General features: G+C 41.6%; 1 protein-coding gene across 1 annotated transcript; it reads left to right on the forward strand.

Annotated features, from left to right (window-relative positions):
* Positions 1 to 1,118: 1,118 nt before the first annotated feature.
* LOC127594098 (uncharacterized) lies at positions 1,119 to 24,193 on the forward strand. The gene is made up of 9 exons (XM_052056030.1): positions 1,119 to 1,158; positions 1,521 to 1,672; positions 2,007 to 2,088; positions 13,966 to 14,066; positions 14,160 to 14,222; positions 14,316 to 14,399; positions 23,057 to 23,202; positions 23,326 to 23,358; positions 23,910 to 24,193. The coding sequence occupies exons 1-9, from the start codon at positions 1,119 to 1,121 to the stop codon at positions 24,007 to 24,009; spliced, it is 801 nt and encodes a 266-aa protein (XP_051911990.1). The 3' UTR covers positions 24,010 to 24,193.
* Positions 24,194 to 24,942: the final 749 nt, after the last annotated feature.

The following is a 24,942-nucleotide window of genomic DNA, read 5'->3' on the forward strand; positions in this document are numbered from 1 at the left end:
TGTTCAATTAGTCGCAGCTTAAATACGTTTTCGCTAACGACGTCATCACGTTTTGTTTTTTTTTAAAGCTTTATTTAACAAAGAAGAAGTAAAAAAAATAATAATTGTGAGAAACAATTCCCGAAAGAAAAATCTCGGTAAATGCGAGCCTGAGGTGAGGCTCGAACTCGCACCGTTTGTCTCTACACATTAGGCCATTCGTGCTGATGACTTCCGGCATTGAAAGTCATATTATAGTGACTTTCTCAATTTTTATAATGCTCAATACTATAGTTAATGCGAATAAATATAACCTCCAAATTGGAAATTTTCAAATTCGAGTTGGTCTAGTGGTTAAAGACTATACTTTGGATTCAGCTGACTCGTGTTCGAGTCCCCTTTTCTGCTCACCTGCATTTATGCACCTATGTAGGTGAGCCCGGGGATCGAGCCTAGGTCGCCTGAACCGAAAGCAACGTTTTGGACCACTAGACCATCACGATTGAGATTTCGCCGAATTTTTTGTGGTATTCATAGACTTCACCTAAACATGACAAAGTAGGAATAAATATAACCTCCAAATTGGTAAGTCAAGTCTGAGTTGGTCTAGTGGTTAAAGACTATACTTTGGATTCGGCTGACTCGTGTTCGAGTTCCCTTTTGTGCTCACCTGCATTTATGCACCTATGAAGGTGAGCCCGGGGATCGAACCCGAGTCGCCTGAATCGAAAGCAAAGTTTTAGACCACTCGTTCACGGCAGTTGATTTTCTCGACTAATATTTTGGATATTGGTAGAACACACTCTAACATGACTGGTTTTGGGAATAAATACAACCTCTGCGTCACCTTCCGGGTTCACGTTCCCTCCCCAACGTGTGGGAGGGCCGGTAGCGCGTCACCCCCCGACGTGCTCCCCCGATTGGCTGAAGGACGACTTCCTGCTGCACGGTCACATGCCTGCTTAAGGAGCAACTTCCGGATCCACACCGAGACGGGCAATATCTGGACGCACCTGCTAGGTGGCGCCCACGCACGCGCTTGACTTTTGCTTCTTGTGATGCTTCTGCGACCTGCTGAAAAATTGTGTCGGCGCCCGTCCGCTCCTGAGGTTGCCTATTTTTCCTCTGGCCGACCCAACATGTCTTTCGTGGTGTCGGTCCAGGAGAAGGTGGCTATTGGCAAGTTCTTCCTGGGCGCCATCCTCTGACAGTCCTTCTCGTGGTTCTTCCACACACCGTCGACTGCCAATCGGAGGGGGTGCCCAAGGTCTTCTCCAAGTAAGACCCAGCATTACTTCAATTATTTTTTTAAAGCAATCTTTATTTTTTACTGTTCTTATAAAAGGGAAATTTTATGCTTGCATTTTTGGGAGTTGTTTCTCAAATCCATTTACAATATGTTGAAGGGTTTGGGTTGGGCACGTCTGTGTTGGAAGTGCAAAAAAATGAATTGTTTTTTGATGAGAAGCAGTTCATCATTCACCTAATTTTAGTCTCTCGACAGAAAATAATGTCTGATGATTGTTTTGGGTCGAAATAAGCCATTGGCGAGCATCTCCTTTCCCCTTTGGAAAGCGACGTGGTGGCCCCCCTGCACTTTGTCATCTGCCACCATCAGGGCCACCACCATCGGACAGATGGAGCTGCTTTTCCTCGACATCCCCGGAGGCTGTCTCTCCGCCGCTCCGTAAAGGTTGTGTTGATCGAGCGACGGAAGGACGAAAGCACGGAAATACAGCAGACATTATAATAAAAAAAATATTTTTTATGGCTATTATTTTTTAAGGATGAGTCATTTGAAACTTTTCCTGTGTCTTACGCATATTAGCCAGGTCCAGAATGTTTTTATCAAGTTCTCGCAGCTGAGACCCGGAAGTAAAAGGCGGACCAAAACCGGAAACGAGTCATTGTTTTCCTTGGCGTTGTGTTTGCTCATATTTTTGGTGTTCTTCAAACACGCGAGCGAAGTTAGTTTAGGGACTTTCGGTCTCAATCAGGCATTTTTGGATTTTTTTTTAAATGTGCAGGAGACGACCACTGTCCAGGAACGTTGTCTCCGCGTCGGCTGCTGGCTGTCTGCGTGCAAAAGTGGCGACGTGTTGTGCAAAGGTAACGCGTGCTTAACTTTTCCTCCTTTTCACTGGATGCTTCCCTAAAAAAATATTTGTCTCTTTAAAAAATAAACAAACTTTGTCTTCTGTTAAGCTTGTCTCAATTCGATCAAAACATTGGGCGCGTCTACACAATCAAACGAGATATCATGCTAATCCCATTTTTTGAATGGAAATTTATTTCGACCGTCAAAAACGATCAATCATGCGAGAAATCTTGGAGTACAAATATGTATTGAACGCAATAATAGATCACTCTAACTGGCTAATTATATTGTAAACGACGGTTTACAGTTGCATTTTCGAAGAAATAATGAATAGTCAGCTCGTCGTAAAAACAAAAAATGTGACATTTAATTGTCTCTCGCGTGTTCTTTCAAACGTATAAACTGTACCGAGACGTCCATTTTGTTGTTTTGCAGCAATAAGGAGTCAAAGTATACATCCCTAACGTCGTAATCGAAATTTGAATATTCAATGAGTACTCATTAAGTATTCACAAGGCCAGACAGAATGACTATTTTGGTCATTTTAGTGATTTATTTTACATTGTTCGGTTGCCTGAACGTCGGCATTTAAAAAATGACCAAAATGCACATCTGTGCTTTTCAAACGACAGTGTTAGACATAACAACACTGGCTGACAGGCTGTACAAGATAGCAGCAGCAGCAGCAGCAGCAGCACAGGGCGTCCTTTTGTGTGCTTGAGGAGCTGTATGATGTCACTTGAGTGAACCTTGGCCTCAGTTTCATGGACTGTGTGACATTTGAACAGGCATCAGTCAACGCTTCTGAACCTGCGCTTTGAAATGGCATTCCTGGGTTAATGTTAAATTAAGATCTACAATGACAGACACAACATTTTCTCCAAAGCGCATGTTCAGAAGCAGTGAGTGATGTTGTTGTCAGCTTCCACGTGTGTCAGTGTTGTGCAGTCCATGCTTCGTCAAGCAGAACACGGCGTCCTCTGCTGCTGGCTTAACCTTTGTTACAATTTCGACAATTTTTTTGTAGATTTTTGCGTGTTGTCATCTCTAAATCAATGACAAAGCATAAAAATTGTGTGACATGAAATATTCCAATTCATGTTTTACGTATATAGACATCGGTATTTGTTTTGGTCATGGCACAGTACCGCTTTTATTGTCCATAGAGAGCAAAAATACAACAAAAAACCCCGACGTGTATGTATAGCGCTGATGCCACTGAACATGTCAAGTGGTTGAAAGTAAAATAAATATTTAGGAATAATACTTTTATGAGTTTTTTAAAAATTGTATGTTGAATTAAAAGGAGAGATGCCGACGCTCGTTCCTACTGACTGCTGTCAGGCTGCTGACTAAAAATAATTATAGTAATAATATGATGTGAAAGACAATTGTAAATAGCACTGCGATTTATCCATTTTGTGTTTATATTGCACATTATATAAAATTATTGACATCAACTGCAGCACAAGGGTTAAATGTATTGCCTGTCAGCCAGTGTCGGTGTTAAACTTGAGTCAAGCTTTGTTGCTAAAATGATGTGAAATTGTTTTTAAAAAGTGCTTGTCAATATATTGTCCAGATGGAATCAGAGTCTGCGTGTTTTGTGTCTCACCGAGTTTAATTAAAGCGGCCTTGTAATGGACGGCAACCGGAGTTGTTGGGGTTTTGTCCTGGAAGACGTTTGGCCTCTGGTCCGAGCAGACTTCTTGGATTGATGCTCAAGGCCAAAAAGGGCGAGCTGTCCTTTCTGGCGTTTGCGCATGAACCCAGGAAACCTGCTCGGTCCAGAGGCCAAACGTCTTCCAGGACAAAACCCCAACAATTCCGGTTGCCGTCCGTAACCACACGCACTTTACCATGCAGGACCAGAATTTTTATGTCAATTTGTTTGCAGACCCCGCCCAAGATTGCAGAAATCAACCAATCACAATGCGGCATGCAAATTTTCCCCCGCATAACCCCGCCCACACAAGTCCGGAGGAACCAATCAGGTTGTGGCATGCAAATTTTATTTGCATATGCCACGCCCAGTCGCCCCAAATTTTAATATGCAAATCGATTTGCATGCCCCCACCCCTACCTGATTAGCATACCCAATCAGACACCGGCATGCAAATTTATTTGCATAGCCGCGCCTACAATGGCCTGGAGCAGCCAATCAAAAGACGGCATGCAAATTAATTTGCATAGCCACGCCCATTTTGACCAAAATTTTGGGGTTTTATTTGCGTGGCCCCGCCCACACTGGCACCAGCCAATCAGGAGTGTACTATGCAAATATAATTTGCATGACCCCGCCTACATTAACCGGGTCCGGCCAATCAGATGGTGGCATGTAAATTTTATTTGCATAGACTCCGCCCAGCTCGCCGATTTGCATAGCCCCGCCCCAAATTACCAGCCAACCAATCACAACGGGGCACGAAATTTTATTTGCATAGCCCCGCCCACAAACGCCCACTTCAACCAATCAGTGCTGTATTACAACATATTTGCATAACTCCACCCACCCACAGGCTTTGCATAACCACGCCCGTTATGCTAATTTATACTCATTAGCATAGCCCCGCCCACTCACAGCAGCCAATCGGATTGCCCAGTATTTGCATAGCCACACCCCCAATCCTACCCACTTTTATTAATGAAGGGAGCCGAGAGGTGTTTGTTTGTTTGTTTTATTTTACATGTTGAAAGTTAAAGTAAAAAAAAGTTAAAGTAAAAAAAAGTTAAAGTAAAAAAAAGTTAAAGTAAAAAAAAGTTAAAGTAAAAAAAAGTTAAAGTAAAAAAAAGTTAAAGTAAAAAAAAGTTAAAGTAAAAAAAAGTTAAAGTAAAAAAAAGTTAAAGTAAAAAAAAGTTAAAGTAAAAAAAAGTTAAAGTAAAAAAAAGTTAAAGTAAAAAAAAGTTAAAGTAAAAAAAAGTTAAAGTAAAAAAAAGTTAGCGTTAAAATTACAAAAAAGTGTTTAAAAATATTACTCACCGAAAATGGCGAAGTTGGATGACTTTGCAGCCTTCTACTTTTCGTTGCCTGGCGAAGTCGGCCTGTGTGACAGCAGCGCTGGACCAACACGTGGACCTGAGACAAAAATGAGATTGGCGAGTCTCGAGTGACCTTGTGCAGGAAATGCAATTTGAAATGTGATCAAACTCACCAGCACAGAAGGTGATGCCACACAAGTTGTCCGGGACTGACCAAGTGCTCGCACGTTCAGCTCTTGTGCAACAAACAATATGGCGTCAAAGAAGGACTAAGAAAACTGTCAAGCATTCAAAACTTACTGCCCATTGTGGAACCTCTTCCAGCCGATTGCATCAAGCCAAGTGTTGGACGACAGTCGCCGCCTGCTGAAGGGGACCCAAGAAAAAGGACACCGGCTTACAGCGCATTTCTGGAGGGAGACGAGGTAAGAAATCTTGAAGGCCTTCAGTGGGAAATGTGCAGTCAAACTAAGAATTTGCTTTTCATGTCCAACCTTTTTTGACCCATCCTGTGACAGCCAGGGAGATGTCCAACCGCTTCCGAGGGCCTCAGACTGGACAAGCCTGAACACAAACAGGAGGTACGCAATGGACCAGTCAAGCTTTTAATTCAGTTAAATTTTAATGTGGGTCAACTTGAGATTTCAGCTGCAATTTCGAAACTCTTTGCCCAGCAGGCGCAGCGTCTTGGTGACCAAAGTGCAGACGCCACGATGGCACCAACTGGAAGCTTCTCAGCAGTCAAAAAAAAAATAAATGTTAGCATCTTGGCTCATCTCAGAACGTTGATCATGACGTCATGTTCGCGCCACCACCTGCAACAACAAACGATCCGTTTTTAAAAATTTGTCTTTTCCAACAGAAGCATCGCTGGCGAAAACTATCAACAGTACTTGAGCCCGTCCACCGTCTTCCTGGAGGGGATGCCGATTCAGATTTTCTGGAGCCAACAGCCGCTTTGGCGCCGCCTAGTGGACATGAGCAGAAAGACATTACAGGATGTGAAATGTACCTTTTCAACTGAATCTGCAAAAGAGAAAATGTGTTAAAAAATGGTCACGTCAGCCATCTTGTTTTGCTGCATGCTCAAACCCAGCAGACTGCCTCATTCGCTGTCGTCTTATTCCTCAGTCAGCTCTGGATGAAGTCAAGATGCCGTTTCACCTGCGCGCACACACACACACACACACAAAAGTGACGTCAGCGAGACGAATTGAAGTCATTTACGATGTCCTTCCCTTCCTCCAGCAGCAAAACAGCAACTTGAGGCCAGACTCTCAACCAGCAGGGTGCCGTTGACGGCGCCAACTTTGGCAATCCTCCCCTCAACTTGAAAGATTTCAGCTGCAATTTCGAAACCCTTTGCCCAGCAGGTGCAGCGTCTTGGTGACCAAAGTGCAGACGCCACGATGGCACCAACTGGAAGCTACTCTGCACAGTCAAAAAAAAACAAATCTCAAACGTTTGTTGTTGCAAGTGAAGGAGGAAACAATCACATTTTTTAGTCCCTTTTCCTACAGAAGCATCATTGGCGAAAAAGATCAACGGCAGAATGGTACCTTCGACGGTCCCAAGAGACATTCGTCCCAGTGCAGCCTACAGGGAAGCTGCAAAAGAGAAAATGTGTTCTAAAATGTTCACTTGAGCCATTTTGCTTTGCAGCGTGCTCAAAATCATCACACGGCCCCATTTGCCGTCATCAGCACTGGATGCCGTTTGACCTGCGCACACACAAAAAGGATGTCAGAAAGAGTGAATTATAGTTATTTGCGATGTCCTTACCTTCCTTCAGTTTTGTCCAGGAGCAAAACAGCAACTTGAGGCCGGACTCTCAGCTTTTTTCAAGATGTCGGGGGAGCGCAGTTTGCAATGAGGTAGTGTGAAGGAAAAAAATTAAGAAAATTGCACACTTTTTGTTTTTGGTTCCAACCTGAATCACGTCATCACTCGAAGCCTCCTGTAAGCTCATCTTCATGTGCTGAAAATTAAAACATGATTTCAGAGTTGTATGCGCAGGAGTGTTTTTGTCTCTTACCAGTGACGAGAGCAGGGCTGAGCTGGACACCTTGGCAGCGGCCTGCAGCGTAACGGGTGGGCTGTAAAGACAGTGAAATAGTTTTGGTAAGCACGTTTAAATCCCCCCTCAAAAAGTCGCAGATAGCCATTTTTACAGTCAATTTGGCCAGTCACTTGAAGATGCCAAGCCTGTGAACAGAAATTGCACAGTTACAACAAGGTAAGAGCAGGGTGTCATTTAGATTGTGGAAATAAAAACGCTGGCAACTTACCTTCTCAGCACGCTGGAAAAAAATAAAATAAAAATCAAACGGTGCCATTTAAAATTGCAGGCGACTTACCTTTGTAGAGTTGAACAGCCTGAAAACGCGAATTAATGTTAAGTTCCAAAAAGTGAGCAATGACGGGTGTAAAAAAAGAAACTTAAAACATTCGATTTGCCAGCATTTGACAACTTACCTTCTCGGCGTGCTGGAAAAGATAAAGAAAAAAAATTGCAAAACGAGAGTTAGTTCCATCGAGCCGTTGCAAATTGCAGGCGACTTACCGTGGAAGAGTTGAACGGCCTGAAAACGTGAATTAATGTTAAAAGTTGCAAAAGGTTAGCGATAAAAGGACGAAAAAGAAAGCTCAAACGTTGAGTTTGTCAAACGCGAGCAACTTACCCTCGCTGCGCGCTGTAAAGGAAAACAAATGCAAAACGAGTTAGTTCAAAAGAACACAATACCATTTAAACTTGCAGGAGAGCTACCGTGGAAGAGTTGAACAACCTGAAAATGTGAATTATTGTTAAAAATTAGCAATGACAAGACAAAAAAAGAAAGTTTAAGCGTTCACCTTGCCAAGCCTTGTGGTCGTCTTGCCGCGATGTGGACGTGCAGTCGGTCGTCAGCCTGGAGGGGAAAGAGACCGCTTGTTCAATTAGTCGCAGCTTAAATACGTTTTCGCTAACGACGTCATCACGTTTTTGTTTTTTTTAAAAAGCTTTATTTAACAAAGAAGTAAAAAAAATAATTGTGAGAAACAATTCCCGAAAGAAAAATTTCGGTAAAGGCGAACCTGAGGTGAGGCTCGAACTCGCTCTCACCGGACCGCACCGTTTGTCTCTAACCATTAGGCCAACCGTTCTGACGACTTCCGGCATTGAACGTCGTATTTTACTGTCTTTCTCAATTTTGGAGAGCACAATACTATTGTTAATGCGAATAAGTATAACCTCCAAATTGTCAATTCCCAAATGCGAGTTGGTCTAGTGGTTAAAGACTATACTTTAGATTCAGCCGTCTCGTGTTCGTGTCCCCTTTTCTACTCACCTGCATTTATGCACCCATGTAGGTGAGCCCGGGGATCGAACCCGAGTCGCCGGAACCGAGAGCAAAGTTTTAAACCACTAGACCATGACGTCGAGATTTCCGGCGATTTTTTTGTCATATTCATAGATTACACCTGAACATGACAGTTGGGGAGTAAATATAACCTCCAAATTGTCAATTCCCAAATCCGAGTTGGTCTAGTGGTTGAAGACTATACTGTGGAATCAGTGGACTCGTGTTCGAGTCCCCTTTTCTGCTCACCTGCATTTATGCACCCATGTAGGTGAGCCCGGGGACCGAACCCGAGTCGCCTGAACCGAAAGCAAAGTTTCAGACCACTGGACCATCACGATTTGAGATTTCCGACGAATTTTTTGTCGTATTCATAGATTTCACCTCTCCCCGGCTCCGTAAAGGTTTGGTTTTGGTTTGTTTATTGAACATAAAACATATACAGTAATAATTTGACAGAAAATAAGGTTAAAAAAGTAAAAGAAAGAAATCAGTCTTCATTCAACACAGTAATTATGTTCAAGGGAGTAGGATGAAGTAAAAAAACTTATCTAGTCCTACCCCGTTATGTGTTTATATCTACTAAATCATTTTTATATCAATCAGAAAAGAAAAAGTAATAAGAAGTCTCCATTAAGGCTCATACTTTACCCTTAACCGTGATATTTTCACAACTTTTGGTTTGTATCGAGATTATATACATCCTCACCCTGGCACTCTTGTGTCAATTTTCTCTTGTATTCATAATGGATATTGCAATACCTTTCTCTATTTATCAACTTAGTTCTGATTTATCATTATATTTAATGTTTAGTATTTATCATTTTAACTCTGATTGGTGTAGGTTGTTTGTACTATTTTTTTGAATTTGTTTTTGAACTCGGCAAGCGATTTACTCATTTTTAGGTCCGTTTCGAGATTGTTCCACAGATTAACACCTTTGCTAGATACACTTCTTTGCTTGATGTTTGTTCTTGTTTTGAGTTTTTTGAATAAGTTGGTACCTCTTAATTCATAGTTGCTTTCTCGAATTTCAAAAAACTTCTGAATGTTTTGGCAGAGCAGGTTATTGTGTGCTTTGTACATTAATTGGGCGATTTTAAAGTCAACCAGGTCATAAAATTTCATCGTATTTAATTTAATAAATAGTGGATTTGTGGGTTCCGTATATTTTGACCTATTAATAATTCGAATTGCTTTTTTTTGTAGTTTGAGAATAGGGAGTGTGTTTGTTTTGCAGGCATTTCCCCATATTTCCACACAGTAGGTCATGTATGGTAATAATAATGAAGTGTATAATGTGTACAAGGATCTCTTATTTAGCACTTCCTTGGTTTTGCAGAGGATCCCTACGGTCTTGGCTATTTTTCTTTTTACGTTATCGATATGTGGTTTCCAACATAGTTTTGAGTCTATTACTAATCCGAGAAACTTGGTTTCATACGCTCTTTCTATTTCAATTGAGTTTACCATAATTTTAGCTTGGTGTTTGATTGGTCTTGTGCCAAAAACAATTGACTTCGATTTTTTCAGGTGAAGTGACAATTTATTTCTGTCGAACCAGTTTTTTAATTTGTTTAATTCGTTTTCTACGGTTGTCAGGAGCTGTTTCAGATTTATTCCAGAACAGTAGAAAGTTGTATCATCAGCAAATAGGACACATTTAAATAGTTTTGAGACCTTGCAGATATCATTTATATATAAGATGAATAGTTTTGGACCAAGCACTGACCCCTGAGGTACTCCGTGAGTGATTTTCAGTTGATTTGTTTTTTTATTGTTGAGTTGCACGTACTGATATCTGTTTTCTAAATAACTTTTTATCCATTTATAAGCTACACCTCTAATGCCATATCTTTCTAGTTTTTTCAATAATATACTGTGATCTATTGTGTCAAAAGCTTTTTTTAGATCTAGGAAAACCCCAACAGTAAATTCTTTGTTGTCTATATTAGTGGCTATTGCTTCCACAAACTCCATAACTGCCATTGAGGTGGTCCGTTGTTCCCTGAAGCCATATTGATCGAGCGACGGAAGGCGTGAGCAAGCTCGGAAATACAGCAGACATTATAATTTAAAAAATATATATATTTTTTATGATGATTATTTTTTAAGGATGAGTTATTTAAAACTTTGCCAGTGTCTTACGCATATTAACCAGGTCCAGAATGTTTTTATCAAGTTCTCGCAGCTGAGACCCGGAAGTAAAAGGCGGACCAAAACCGGAAACGAGTCATTGTTTTCCTTGGCGTTTTGTTTGCTCATATTTTTGGTGTTCTTCAAACACGTGAGCGAAGTTAGTTTAGGGACTTTCTGTCTCAATCAGGCATTTTTGGATTTTTTTTAAATGCGCAGGAGACGACCACTAATCCAGGAACGTTGTCTCCGCGTCGGCTGCTGGCTGTCTGCGTGCAAAAGTGGCGACGTGTTGTGCAAAGGTAACGCGTGCTTAACTTTTCCTCCTTTTCACTGGATGCTTCCCTAAAAAATATGTGTCTCTTTAAAAAATAAATAAACATTGTCTTCTGTTAAGCTTGTCTCGATTCGATCAAAACATTGGGCGCATCTACACAATCAAACGAGATACAGTGCTAATCCGATTTTTGAATGGAAATTTATTTCGACCGTCAAAAACGATCAATCATGCGAGAAATTTTGGAGTACAAATATGTTTTGAACGCAATAATAGATCACTCTACCTGGCTAATTATATTGTAAACGACGGTTTACAGTTGCTTTTTCGAAGAAATAATGAATAGTCAGCTCGTCGTAAAAACAAAAAATGTGACATTTAATGATCTCTCGCGTGTTCTTTCAAACGTATAAACTGTACCGAGACGTCCATTTTGTTGTTTTGCAGCAATAAGGAGTCAAAGTATACATCCCTAACGTCGTAATCGAAATTTGAATATTCAATGAGTACTCATTAAGTATTCACAAGGCCAGACAGAATGACTATTATGGTCATTTTAGTGATTTATTTTACATTGTTCGGTTGCCTGAACGTTGGCATTTAAAAAATGACCAAAATGCACATCTGTGCTTTTCAAACGACAGCGTTAGACATAACAACACTGGCTGACAGGCTGTACAAGATAGCAGCAGCAGCAGCAGCAGCAGCACAGGGCGTCCTTTTGTGTGCTTGAGGAGCTGTATGATGTCACTTGAGTGAACCTTGGCCTCAGTTTCATGGACTGTGTGACATTTGAACAGGCATCAGTCAACGCTTCTGAACCTGCGCTTTGAAATGGCATTCCTGGGTTAATGTTAAATTAAGATCTACAATGACAGACACAACATTTTCTCCAAAGCGCATGTTCAGAAGCAGTGAGTGATGTTGTTGTCAGCTTCCACGTGTGTCAGTGTTGTGCAGTCCATGCTTCGTCAAGCAGAACACGGCGTCCTCTGCTGCTGGCTTAACCTTTGTTACAATTTCGACAATTTTTTTGTAGATTTTTGCGTGTTGTCATCTCTAAATCAATGACAAAGCATAAAAATTGTGTGACATGAAATATTCCAATTCATGTTTTACGTATATAGACATCGGTATTTGTTTTGGTCATGGCACAGTACCGCTTTTATTGTCCATAGAGAGCAAAAATACAACAAAAAACCCCGACGTGTATGTATAGCGCTGATGCCACTGAACATGTCAAGTGGTTGAAAGTAAAATAAATATTTAGGAATAATACTTTTATGAGTTTTTTAAAAATTGTATGTTGAATTAAAAGGAGAGATGCCGACGCTCGTTCCTACTGACTGCTGTCAGGCTGCTGACTAAAAATAATTATAGTAATAATATGATGTGAAAGACAATTGTAAATAGCACTGCGATTTATCCATTTTGTGTTTATATTGCACATTATATAAAATTATTGACATCAACTGCAGCACAAGGGTTAAATGTATTGCCTGTCAGCCAGTGTCGGTGTTAAACTTGAGTCAAGCTTTGTTGCTAAAATGATGTGAAATTGTTTTTAAAAAGTGCTTGTCAATATATTGTCCAGATGGAATCAGAGTCTGCGTGTTTTGTGTCTCACCGAGTTTAATTAAAGCGGCCTTGTAATGGACGGCAACCGGAGTTGTTGGGGTTTTGTCCTGGAAGACGTTTGGCCTCTGGTCCGAGCAGACTTCTTGGATTGATGCTCAAGGCCAAAAAGGGCGAGCTGTCCTTTCTGGCGTTTGCGCATGAACCCAGGAAACCTGCTCGGTCCAGAGGCCAAACGTCTTCCAGGACAAAACCCCAACAATTCCGGTTGCCGTCCGTAACCACACGCACTTTACCATGCAGGACCAGAATTTTTATGTCAATTTGTTTGCAGACCCCGCCCAAGATTGCAGAAATCAACCAATCACAATGCGGCATGCAAATTTTCCCCCGCATAACCCCGCCCACACAAGTCCGGAGGAACCAATCAGGTTGTGGCATGCAAATTTTATTTGCATATGCCACGCCCAGTCGCCCCAAATTTTAATATGCAAATCGATTTGCATGCCCCCACCCCTACCTGATTAGCATACCCAATCAGACACCGGCATGCAAATTTATTTGCATAGCCGCGCCTACAATGGCCTGGAGCAGCCAATCAAAAGACGGCATGCAAATTAATTTGCATAGCCACGCCCATTTTGACCAAAATTTTGGGGTTTTATTTGCGTGGCCCCGCCCACACTGGCACCAGCCAATCAGGAGTGTACTATGCAAATATAATTTGCATGACCCCGCCTACATTAACCGGGTCCGGCCAATCAGATGGTGGCATGTAAATTTTATTTGCATAGACTCCGCCCAGCTCGCCGATTTGCATAGCCCCGCCCCAAATTACCAGCCAACCAATCACAACGGGGCACGAAATTTTATTTGCATAGCCCCGCCCACAAACGCCCACTTCAACCAATCAGTGCTGTATTACAACATATTTGCATAACTCCACCCACCCACAGGCTTTGCATAACCACGCCCGTTATGCTAATTTATACTCATTAGCATAGCCCCGCCCACTCACAGCAGCCAATCGGATTGCCCAGTATTTGCATAGCCACACCCCCAATCCTACCCACTTTTATTAATGAAGGGAGCCGAGAGGTGTTTGTTTGTTTGTTTTATTTTACATGTTGAAAGTTAAAGTAAAAAAAAGTTAAAGTAAAAAAAAGTTAAAGTAAAAAAAAGTTAAAGTAAAAAAAAGTTAAAGTAAAAAAAAGTTAGCGTTAAAATTACAAAAAAGTGTTTAAAAATATTACTCACCGAAAATGGCGAAGTTGGATGACTTTGCAGCCTTCTACTTTTCGTTGCCTGGCGAAGTCGGCCTGTGTGACAGCAGCGCTGGACCAACACGTGGACCTGAGACAAAAATGAGATTGGCGAGTCTCGAGTGACCTTGTGCAGGAAATGCAATTTGAAATGTGATCAAACTCACCAGCACAGAAGGTGATGCCACACAAGTTGTCCGGGACTGACCAAGTGCTCGCACGTTCAGCTCTTGTGCAACAAACAATATGGCGTCAAAGAAGGACTAAGAAAACTGTCAAGCATTCAAAACTTACTGCCCATTGTGGAACCTCTTCCAGCCGATTGCATCAAGCCAAGTGTTGGACGACAGTCGCCGCCTGCTGAAGGGGACCCAAGAAAAAGGACACCGGCTTACAGCGCATTTCTGGAGGGAGACGAGGTAAGAAATCTTGAAGGCCTTCAGTGGGAAATGTGCAGTCAAACTAAGAATTTGCTTTTCATGTCCAACCTTTTTTGACCCATCCTGTGACAGCCAGGGAGATGTCCAACCGCTTCCGAGGGCCTCAGACTGGACAAGCCTGAACACAAACAGGAGGTACGCAATGGACCAGTCAAGCTTTTAATTCAGTTAAATTTTAATGTGGGTCAACTTGAGATTTCAGCTGCAATTTCGAAACTCTTTGCCCAGCAGGCGCAGCGTCTTGGTGACCAAAGTGCAGACGCCACGATGGCACCAACTGGAAGCTTCTCAGCAGTCAAAAAAAAAATAAATGTTAGCATCTTGGCTCATCTCAGAACGTTGATCATGACGTCATGTTCGCGCCACCACCTGCAACAACAAACGATCCGTTTTTAAAAATTTGTCTTTTCCAACAGAAGCATCGCTGGCGAAAACTATCAACAGTACTTGAGCCCGTCCACCGTCTTCCTGGAGGGGATGCCGATTCAGATTTTCTGGAGCCAACAGCCGCTTTGGCGCCGCCTAGTGGACATGAGCAGAAAGACATTACAGGATGTGAAATGTACCTTTTCAACTGAATCTGCAAAAGAGAAAATGTGTTAAAAAATGGTCACGTCAGCCATCTTGTTTTGCTGCATGCTCAAACCCAGCAGACTGCCTCATTCGCTGTCGTCTTATTCCTCAGTCAGCTCTGGATGAAGTCAAGATGCCGTTTCACCTGCGCGCACACACACACACACACACAAAAGTGACGTCAGCGAGACGAATTGAAGTCATTTACGATGTCCTTCCCTTCCTCCAGCAGCAAAACAGCAACTTGAGGCCAGACTCTCAACCAGCAGGGTGCCGTTGACGGCGCCAACTTTGGCAATCCTCCCCTCAACTTGAAAGATTTCAGCTGCAATTTCGAAACCCTTTGCCCAGCAGGTGCAGCGTCTTGGTGACCAAAGTGCAGACGCCACGATGGCACCAACTGGAAGCTACTCTGCACAGTCAAAAAAAAACAAATCTCAAACGTTTGTTGTTGCAAGTGAAGGAGGAAACAATCACATTTTTTAGTCCCTTTTCCTACAGAAGCATCATTGGCGAAAAAGATCAACGGCAGAATGGTACCTTCGACGGTCCCAAGAGACATTCGTCCCAGTGCAGCCTACAGGGAAGCTGCAAAAGAGAAAATGTGTTCTAAAATGTTCACTTGAGCCATTTTGCTTTGCAGCGTGCTCAAAATCATCACACGGCCCCATTTGCCGTCATCAGCACTGGATGCCGTTTGACCTGCGCACACACAAAAAGGATGTCAGAAAGAGTGAATTATAGTTATTTGCGATGTCCTTACCTTCCTTCAGTTTTGTCCAGGAGCAAAACAGCAACTTGAGGCCGGACTCTCAGCTTTTTTCAAGATGTCGGGGGAGCGCAGTTTGCAATGAGGTAGTGTGAAGGAAAAAAATTAAGAAAATTGCACACTTTTTGTTTTTGGTTCCAACCTGAATCACGTCATCACTCGAAGCCTCCTGTAAGCTCATCTTCATGTGCTGAAAATTAAAACATGATTTCAGAGTTGTATGCGCAGGAGTGTTTTTGTCTCTTACCAGTGACGAGAGCAGGGCTGAGCTGGACACCTTGGCAGCGGCCTGCAGCGTAACGGGTGGGCTGTAAAGACAGTGAAATAGTTTTGGTAAGCACGTTTAAATCCCCCCTCAAAAAGTCGCAGATAGCCATTTTTACAGTCAATTTGGCCAGTCACTTGAAGATGCCAAGCCTGTGAACAGAAATTGCACAGTTACAACAAGGTAAGAGCAGGGTGTCATTTAGATTGTGGAAATAAAAACGCTGGCAACTTACCTTCTCAGCACGCTGGAAAAAAATAAAATAAAAATCAAACGGTGCCATTTAAAATTGCAGGCGACTTACCTTTGTAGAGTTGAACAGCCTGAAAACGCGAATTAATGTTAAGTTCCAAAAAGTGAGCAATGACGGGTGTAAAAAAAGAAACTTAAAACATTCGATTTGCCAGCATTTGACAACTTACCTTCTCGGCGTGCTGGAAAAGATAAAGAAAAAAAATTGCAAAACGAGAGTTAGTTCCATCGAGCCGTTGCAAATTGCAGGCGACTTACCGTGGAAGAGTTGAACGGCCTGAAAACGTGAATTAATGTTAAAAGTTGCAAAAGGTTAGCGATAAAAGGACGAAAAAGAAAGCTCAAACGTTGAGTTTGTCAAACGCGAGCAACTTACCCTCGCTGCGCGCTGTAAAGGAAAACAAATGCAAAACGAGTTAGTTCAAAAGAACACAATACCATTTAAACTTGCAGGAGAGCTACCGTGGAAGAGTTGAACAACCTGAAAATGTGAATTATTGTTAAAAATTAGCAATGACAAGACAAAAAAAGAAAGTTTAAGCGTTCACCTTGCCAAGCCTTGTGGTCGTCTTGCCGCGATGTGGACGTGCAGTCGGTCGTCAGCCTGGAGGGGAAAGAGACCGCTTGTTCAATTAGTCGCAGCTTAAATACGTTTTCGCTAACGACGTCATCACGTTTTTGTTTTTTTTAAAAAGCTTTATTTAACAAAGAAGTAAAAAAAATAATTGTGAGAAACAATTCCCGAAAGAAAAATTTCGGTAAAGGCGAACCTGAGGTGAGGCTCGAACTCGCTCTCACCGGACCGCACCGTTTGTCTCTAACCATTAGGCCAACCGTTCTGACGACTTCCGGCATTGAACGTCGTATTTTACTGTCTTTCTCAATTTTGGAGAGCACAATACTATTGTTAATGCGAATAAGTATAACCTCCAAATTGTCAATTCCCAAATGCGAGTTGGTCTAGTGGTTAAAGACTATACTTTAGATTCAGCCGTCTCGTGTTCGTGTCCCCTTTTCTACTCACCTGCATTTATGCACCCATGTAGGTGAGCCCGGGGATCGAACCCGAGTCGCCGGAACCGAGAGCAAAGTTTTAAACCACTAGACCATGACGTCGAGATTTCCGGCGATTTTTTTGTCATATTCATAGATTACACCTGAACATGACAGTTGGGGAGTAAATATAACCTCCAAATTGTCAATTCCCAAATCCGAGTTGGTCTAGTGGTTGAAGACTATACTGTGGAATCAGTGGACTCGTGTTCGAGTCCCCTTTTCTGCTCACCTGCATTTATGCACCCATGTAGGTGAGCCCGGGGACCGAACCCGAGTCGCCTGAACCGAAAGCAAAGTTTCAGACCACTGGACCATCACGATTTGAGATTTCCGACGAATTTTTTGTCGTATTCATAGATTTCACCTCTCCCCGGCTCCGTAAAGGTTTGGTTTTGGTTTGTTTATTGAACATAAAACATATACAGTAATAATTTGACAGAAAATAAGGTTAAAAAAGTAAAAGAAAGAAATCAGTCTTCATTCAACACAGTAATTATGTTCAAGGGAGTAGGATGAAGTAAAAAAACTTATCTAGTCCTACCCCGTTATGTGTTTATATCTACTAAATCATTTTTATATCAATCAGAAAAGAAAAAGTAATAAGAAGTCTCCATTAAGGCTCATACTTTACCCTTAACCGTGATATTTTCACAACTTTTGGTTTGTATCGAGATTATATACATCCTCACCCTGGCACTCTTGTGTCAATTTTCTCTTGTATTCATAATGGATATTGCAATACCTTTCTCTATTTATCAACTTAGTTCTGATTTATCATTATATTTAATGTTTAGTATTTATCATTTTAACTCTGATTGGTGTAGGTTGTTTGTACTATTTTTTTGAATTTGTTTTTGAACTCGGCAAGCGATTTACTCATTTTTAGGTCCGTTTCGAGATTGTTCCACAGATTAACACCTTTGCTAGATACACTTCTTTGCTTGATGTTTGTTCTTGTTTTGAGTTTTTTGAATAAGTTGGTACCTCTTAATTCATAGTTGCTTTCTCGAATTTCAAAAAACTTCTGAATGTTTTGGCAGAGCAGGTTATTGTGTGCTTTGTACATTAATTGGGCGATTTTAAAGTCAACCAGGTCATAAAATTTCATCGTATTTAATTTAATAAATAGTGGATTTGTGGGTTCCGTATATTTTGACCTATTAATAATTCGAATTGCTTTTTTTTGTAGTTTGAGAATAGGGAGTGTGTTTGTTTTGCAGGCATTTCCCCATATTTCCACACAGTAGGTCATGTATGGTAATAATAATGAAGTGTATAATGTGTACAAGGATCTCTTATTTAGCACTTCCTTGGTTTTGCAGAGGATCCCTACGGTCTTGGCTATTTTTCTTTTTACGTTATCGATATGTGGTTTCCAACATAGTTTTGAGTCTATTACTAATCCGAGAAACTTGGTTTCATACGCTCTTTCTATTTCAATTGAGTTTACCATAATTTTAGCTTGGTGTTTGATTGGTCTTGTGCCAAAAACAATTGACTTCGATTTTTTCAGGTGAAGTGACAATTTATTTCTGTCGAACCAGTTTTTTAATTTGTTTAATTCGTTTTCTACGGTTGTCAGGAGCTGTTTCAGATTTATTCCAGAACAGTAGAAAGTTGTATCATCAGCAAATAGGACACATTTAAATAGTTTTGAGACCTTGCAGATATCATTTATATATAAGATGAATAGTTTTGGACCAAGCACTGACCCCTGAGGTACTCCGTGAGTGATTTTCAGTTGATTTGTTTTTTTATTGTTGAGTTGCACGTACTGATATCTGTTTTCTAAATAACTTTTTATCCATTTATAAGCTACACCTCTAATGCCATATCTTTCTAGTTTTTTCAATAATATACTGTGATCTATTGTGTCAAAAGCTTTTTTTAGATCTAGGAAAACCCCAACAGTAAATTCTTTGTTGTCTATATTAGTGGCTATTGCTTCCACAAACTCCATAACTGCCATTGAGGTGGTCCGTTGTTCCCTGAAGCCATATTGATCGAGCGACGGAAGGCGTGAGCAAGCTCGGAAATACAGCAGACATTATAATTTAAAAAATATATATATTTTTTATGATGATTATTTTTTAAGGATGAGTTATTTAAAACTTTGCCAGTGTCTTACGCATATTAACCAGGTCCAGAATGTTTTTATCAAGTTCTCGCAGCTGAGACCCGGAAGTAAAAGGCGGACCAAAACCGGAAACGAGTCATTGTTTTCCTTGGCGTTTTGTTTGCTCATATTTTTGGTGTTCTTCAAACACGTGAGCGAAGTTAGTTTAGGGACTTTCTGTCTCAATCAGGCATTTTTGGATTTTTTTTAAATGCGCAGGAGACGACCACTAATCCAGGAACGTTGTCTCCGCGTCGGCTGCTGGCTGTCTGCGTGCAAAAGTGGCGACGTGTTGTGCAAAGGTAACGCGTGCTTAACTTTTCCTCCTTTTCACTGGATGCTTCCCTAAAAAATATGTGTCTCTTTAAAAAATAAATAAACATTGTCTTCTGTTAAGCTTGTCTCGATTCGATCAAAACATTGGGCGCATCTACACAATCAAACGAGATACAGTGCTAATCCGATTTTTGAATGGAAATTTATTTCGACCGTCAAAAACGATCAATCATGCGAGAAATTTTGGAGTACAAATATGTTTTGAACGCAATAATAGATCACTCTACCTGGCTAATTATATTGTAAACGACGGTTTACAGTTGCTTTTTCGAAGAAATAATGAATAGTCAGCTCGTCGTAAAAACAAAAAATGTGACATTTAATGATCTCTCGCGTGTTCTTTCAAACGTATAAACTGTACCGAGACGTCCATTTTGTTGTTTTGCAGCAATAAGGAGTCAAAGTATACATCCCTAACGTCGTAATCGAAATTTGAATATTCAATGAGTACTCATTAAGTATTCACAAGGCCAGACAGAATGACTATTATGGTCATTTTAGTGATTTATTTTACATTGTTCGGTTGCCTGAACGTTGGCATTTAAAAAATGACCAAAATGCACATCTGTGCTTTTCAAACGACAGCGTTAGACATAACAACACTGGCTGACAGGCTGTACAAGATAGCAGCAGCAGCCCAGGGCGTCATTTGGTGTGCTTGATGAGCTCTATGATGTCACTTAAGTGAACCTTGGCCTCAGTTTCATGGACTGTGTGACATTTGAACAGGCATCAGTCAACGCTTCTGAACCTGCGTTTTGAAATGGCATTCCTGGGTTAATGTTAAATTAAGATCTACAATGACAGACACAACATTTTCTCCAAAGCGCATGTTCAGAAGCAGTGAGTGATGTTGTTGTCAGCTTCCACGTGTGTCAGTGTTGTGCAGTCCATGCTTGTCAAGCAGACAACACGGCGTCCTCTGCTGCTGGCTTAACCTTTGTTACAATTTCGACAATTTTTTTGTAGATTTTTGCGTGTTGTCATCTCTAAATCAATGACAAAGCATAAAAATTGTGTGACATGAAATATTCCAATTCATGTTTTACGTATATAGACATCGATATTTGTTTTGGTCATGGCACAGTACCGCTTTTATTGTCCATAGAGAGCAAAAATACAACAAAAAACCCCGACGTGTATGTATAGCGCTGATGCCACTGAACATGTCAAGTGGTTGAAAGTAAAATAAATATTTAGGAATAATACTTTTATGAGTTTTTTAAAAATTGTATGTTGAATTAAAAGGAGAGATGCCGATGCTCGTTCCTACTGACTGCTGTCAGGCTGCTGAATAATAATAATAATAATAATAATAATAATATGATGTGAAAGACAATTGTAAATAGCACTGCGATTTATCCATTTTGTGTTTATATTGCACATTAAATAAAATGATTGACATCAACTGCAGCACAAGGGTTAAATGTATTGCCTGTCAGCCAGTGTCGGTGTTAAACTCGAGTCAAGCTTTGTTGCTAAAATGATGTGAAATTGTTTTTAAAAAGTGCTTGTCAATATATTGTCCGGCAGGAATCAGAGTCTGCGTGTTTTGTGTCTCACTGAGTTTAATTAAAGCGGCCTTGTTATGGACGGCAACCGGAGTTGTTGGGGTTTTGTCCTGGAAGACGTTTGGCCTCTGGTCCGAGCAGACTTCTTGGATTGATGCTCAAGGCCAAAAAGGGCGAGCTGTCCTTTCTGGCGTTTGCGCATGAACCCAGGAAACCTGCTCGGTCCAGAGGCCAAACGTCTTCCAGGACAAAACCCCAACAATTCCGGTTGCCGTCCGTAACCACACGCACTTTACCATGCAGGACCAGAATTTTGATGTCAATTTGTTTGCAGACCCCGCCCAAGATTGCAGAAATCAACCAATCACAATGCGGCATGCAAATTCCCCCCCCCGCATAACCCCGCCCACACCAGTCCGGAGGAACCAATCAGGTTGTGGCATGCAAATTTTATTTGCATATGCCACGCCCAGTCGCCCCAAATTTTAATATGCAAATCGATTTGCATGCCCCCACCCCTACCTGATTAGCATACCCAATCAGACACCGGCATGCAAATTTATTTGCATAGCCCCGCCCACAATGGCCTGGAGCAGCCAATCAAAAGACGGCATGCAAATTAATTTGCATAGCCACGCCCACTTTGACCAAAATTTTGGGGTTTTATTTGCGTGGCCCCGCCCACACTGGCACAGCCAATCAGGAGCATACAATGCAAATTGAATAGACCCCGCCCAGCTCGCCGATTTGCATAGCCCCGCCCCAAATTACCAGCAAACCAATCACAATGGGGCACGAAATTTTATTTGCATAGCCCCGCCCACAAACGCCCACTTCAACCAATCAGTGGTGTATTACAACATATTTGCATAACCACTCCCATTATGCTAATTTATACTCATTAGCATAGCCCCGCCCACTCACGGCAGCCAATCGGATTGCCACGTATTTGCATAGCCACACCCCCAATCCTACCCACTTTTTTAAATGAAGGAAGTCGAGAGGTGTGTTTGTTTTCATTTTATTTTACATGTTAAAAGACAAACTTTAACTTTTTTTTTACTTTTACTTTAAGTAAAAAAAAGTTAAAGTAAAAAAAAAGTTAAAGTAAAAAAAAAGTTAAAGTAAAAAAAAAGTTAAAGTAAAAAAAAAGTTAAAGTAAAAAAAAAGTTAGCGTTAAAATTACAAAAAAAATTAGTAAAAAAAAAATACAAAAAAGTGTTTAAAAATATTACTCACCGAAAATGTCGAAGTTGGAGGATTTTGTAGCCTTCTACATTTCGTTGCCTGGCGAAGTCAGCCTGTGACAGCAGAGCTGGACCAACACGTGGACCTGAGACAAAAATGAGATTGGTTAGTCTCGAGTCACCTTGTGCAGGAAATGCAATTTGAAATGTGATCAAACTCACCAGCACAGAAGGTGATGTCACAAGTTGTCTGGGACTCTGACCAAGTGATGGGACGTTTAGCTTCTGTGCAACAAACAATATGGCGTCAAAGAAGGACTAAGAAAACTGTCAAGCATTCAAAACTTACTGCCCATTGTGGAACCTCTTCCAGACGATTGCATCAAGCCAAGTGTTGGACGACAGTCGCCGCCTGCTGAAGGGGACCCAAGAAAAAGGACACCGGCTTACAGCGCATTTCTGGAGGGAGACGAGGTAAGAAATCTTGAAGGCCTTCAGTGGGAAATGTGCAGTCAAACTAAGAATTTGCTTTTCATGTCCAACCTTTTTTGACCCATCCTGTGACAGCCAGGGAGATGTCCAACCGCTTCCGAGGGCCTCAGAATGGACAAGCCTGAACACAAACAGGAGGTACGCAATGGACCCGCCAAGCTTTTAATTCAGTTAAATTTTAATGTGGGTCAAGTTGAGATTTCAGCTGCAATTTCGAAACTCTTTGCCCAGCAGGCGCAGCGTCTTGGTGACCAAAGTGCAGACGCCACGATGGCACCAACTGGAAGCTTCTCAGCAGTCAAAAAAAAAAATGTTTTAGCATCTTGGCTCATCTCAGAACGTTGATCATGACGTCATGTTCGCGCCACCACCTGCAACAACAAACAGTCTTTTTAAATGTATTTTCCGACAGAAGCATTACTGGCGAAAAAGATCAACGGTACTTGAGCCCGTCCACCGTCTTCCTGGAGGGGATGCCGATTCAGATTTTCTGGTGCCAACAGCTGCTTTGGCGCCGCCTAGTGGACATGAGCAGAAAGACATTACAGGATGTGAAATGTACCTTTTCAACTGAATCTGCAAAAGAGAAAATGTGTTAAAAAATGGTCACGTCAGCCATCTTGTTTTGCTGCATGCTCAAACCCAGCAGACTGCCTCATTCGCTGTCGTCTTATTCCTCAGGCAGCTCTGGATGAAGTCAAGATGCCGTTTCACCTGCGCACACACAAAAGTGACGTCAGCGAGACAAATTGAAGTCATTTGTCCTTCCGTTCCTCCAGTTTTATCCAGCAGCAAAACAGCAACTTGAGGCCAGACTCTCAACCAGCAGGGTGCCGTCGACGGCGCCAACTTTGGCAATCCTCCCCTCAACTTGAAAGATTTCAGCTGCAATTTCAAAACCCTTTGCCCAGCAGGTGCAGCGTCTTGGTGACCACGGTTCAGACGCCACGATGGCACCAACTGGAAGCTTCTCTGCACAGTCAAAAAAAAAAAACAAATCTCAAACGTTTGTTGTTGCAAGTGAAGGAGGAAACAATCACATTTTTTAGTCCCTTTTCCAACAGAAGCATCATTGGCGAAAAAGATCAACGGCAGAATGGTACCTTCGACGGTCCCAAGAGACATTCGTCCCAGTGCAGCCTACAGGGAAGCTGCAAAAGAGAAAATGTGTTCTAAAATGTTCACTTGAGCCATTTTCCTTTGCAGCGTGCTCAAAATCATCACACGGCCCCATTTGCCGTCATCAGCACTGGATGCCGTTTGACCTGCGCACACACAAAAAGGATGTCAGAAAGAGTGAATTATAGTCATTTGCGATGTACTTACCTTCCTTCAGTTTTGTCCAGGAGCAAAACAGCAACTTGAGGCCGGACTCTCAACTTTTTTCCAAGACGTCTGGGGAGCGCAGTTTGCAATGAGGTAGTGTGAAGGAAAAAAATTAAGAAAATTGCACACTTTTTGTTTTTGTTTCCAACCTGAATCACGTCATCACTCGAAGCCTCCTGTAAGATCATCTTCATGTGCTGAAAAATTAAAACATGATTTCAGAGTTGTATGCGCAGGAGTGTTTTTGTCCCTTACCAGTGACGAGAGCAGGGCTGAGCTGGACACCTTGGCAGCGGCCTGCAGCGTAACGGGTGGGCTGTAAAGACAGTGAAATAGTTTTGGTAAGCACGTTTAAATCCCCCCCGCAAAAAGTCGCAGATAGCCATTTTTACAGTCAATTTGGCCAGTCACTTGAAGATGCCAAGCCTGTGAACAGAAATTGCACAGTTACAACAAAGTAAGAGCAGGGTGTCATTTAGATTGTGGAAATAAAAACGCTGGCAACTTACCTTCTCAGCACGCTGGAAAAAAAATAAAATAAAAATCAAACGGTGCCATTTAAAATTGCAGGCGACTTACCTTTGTAGATTTGAACGGCCTGAAAACGTGAATTAATGTTAAAAGTTGCAGAAGGTTAGCGATAAAAAGACGAAAAAGAAAGCTCAAACGTTGAGTTTGTCAAACGCGAGCAACTTACCCTCGCTGCGCGCTGTAAAGTAAAAAAAATGCAAAACGAGAGTTAGTTCAAAAGAACACAATGCCATTTAAACTTGCAGGAGACTTACCGTGGAAGAGTTGAACAACCTGAAAATGTGAATTATTGTTAAAAATTAGCAATGACAAGACAAAAAAAGAAAGTTTAAGCGTTCACCTTGCCAAGCCTTGTGGTCGTCTTGCCGCGATGTGGACGTGCAGTCGGTCGTCAGCCTGGAGGGGAAGGAGACGGGTTGTTGAATTAGTCGCAGCTTAAAT

Source organism: Hippocampus zosterae, chromosome 21 (genome assembly GCF_025434085.1).
Source record: "Hippocampus zosterae strain Florida chromosome 21, ASM2543408v3, whole genome shotgun sequence".
Taxonomy (NCBI): Eukaryota; Metazoa; Chordata; class Actinopteri; order Syngnathiformes; family Syngnathidae; genus Hippocampus; species Hippocampus zosterae.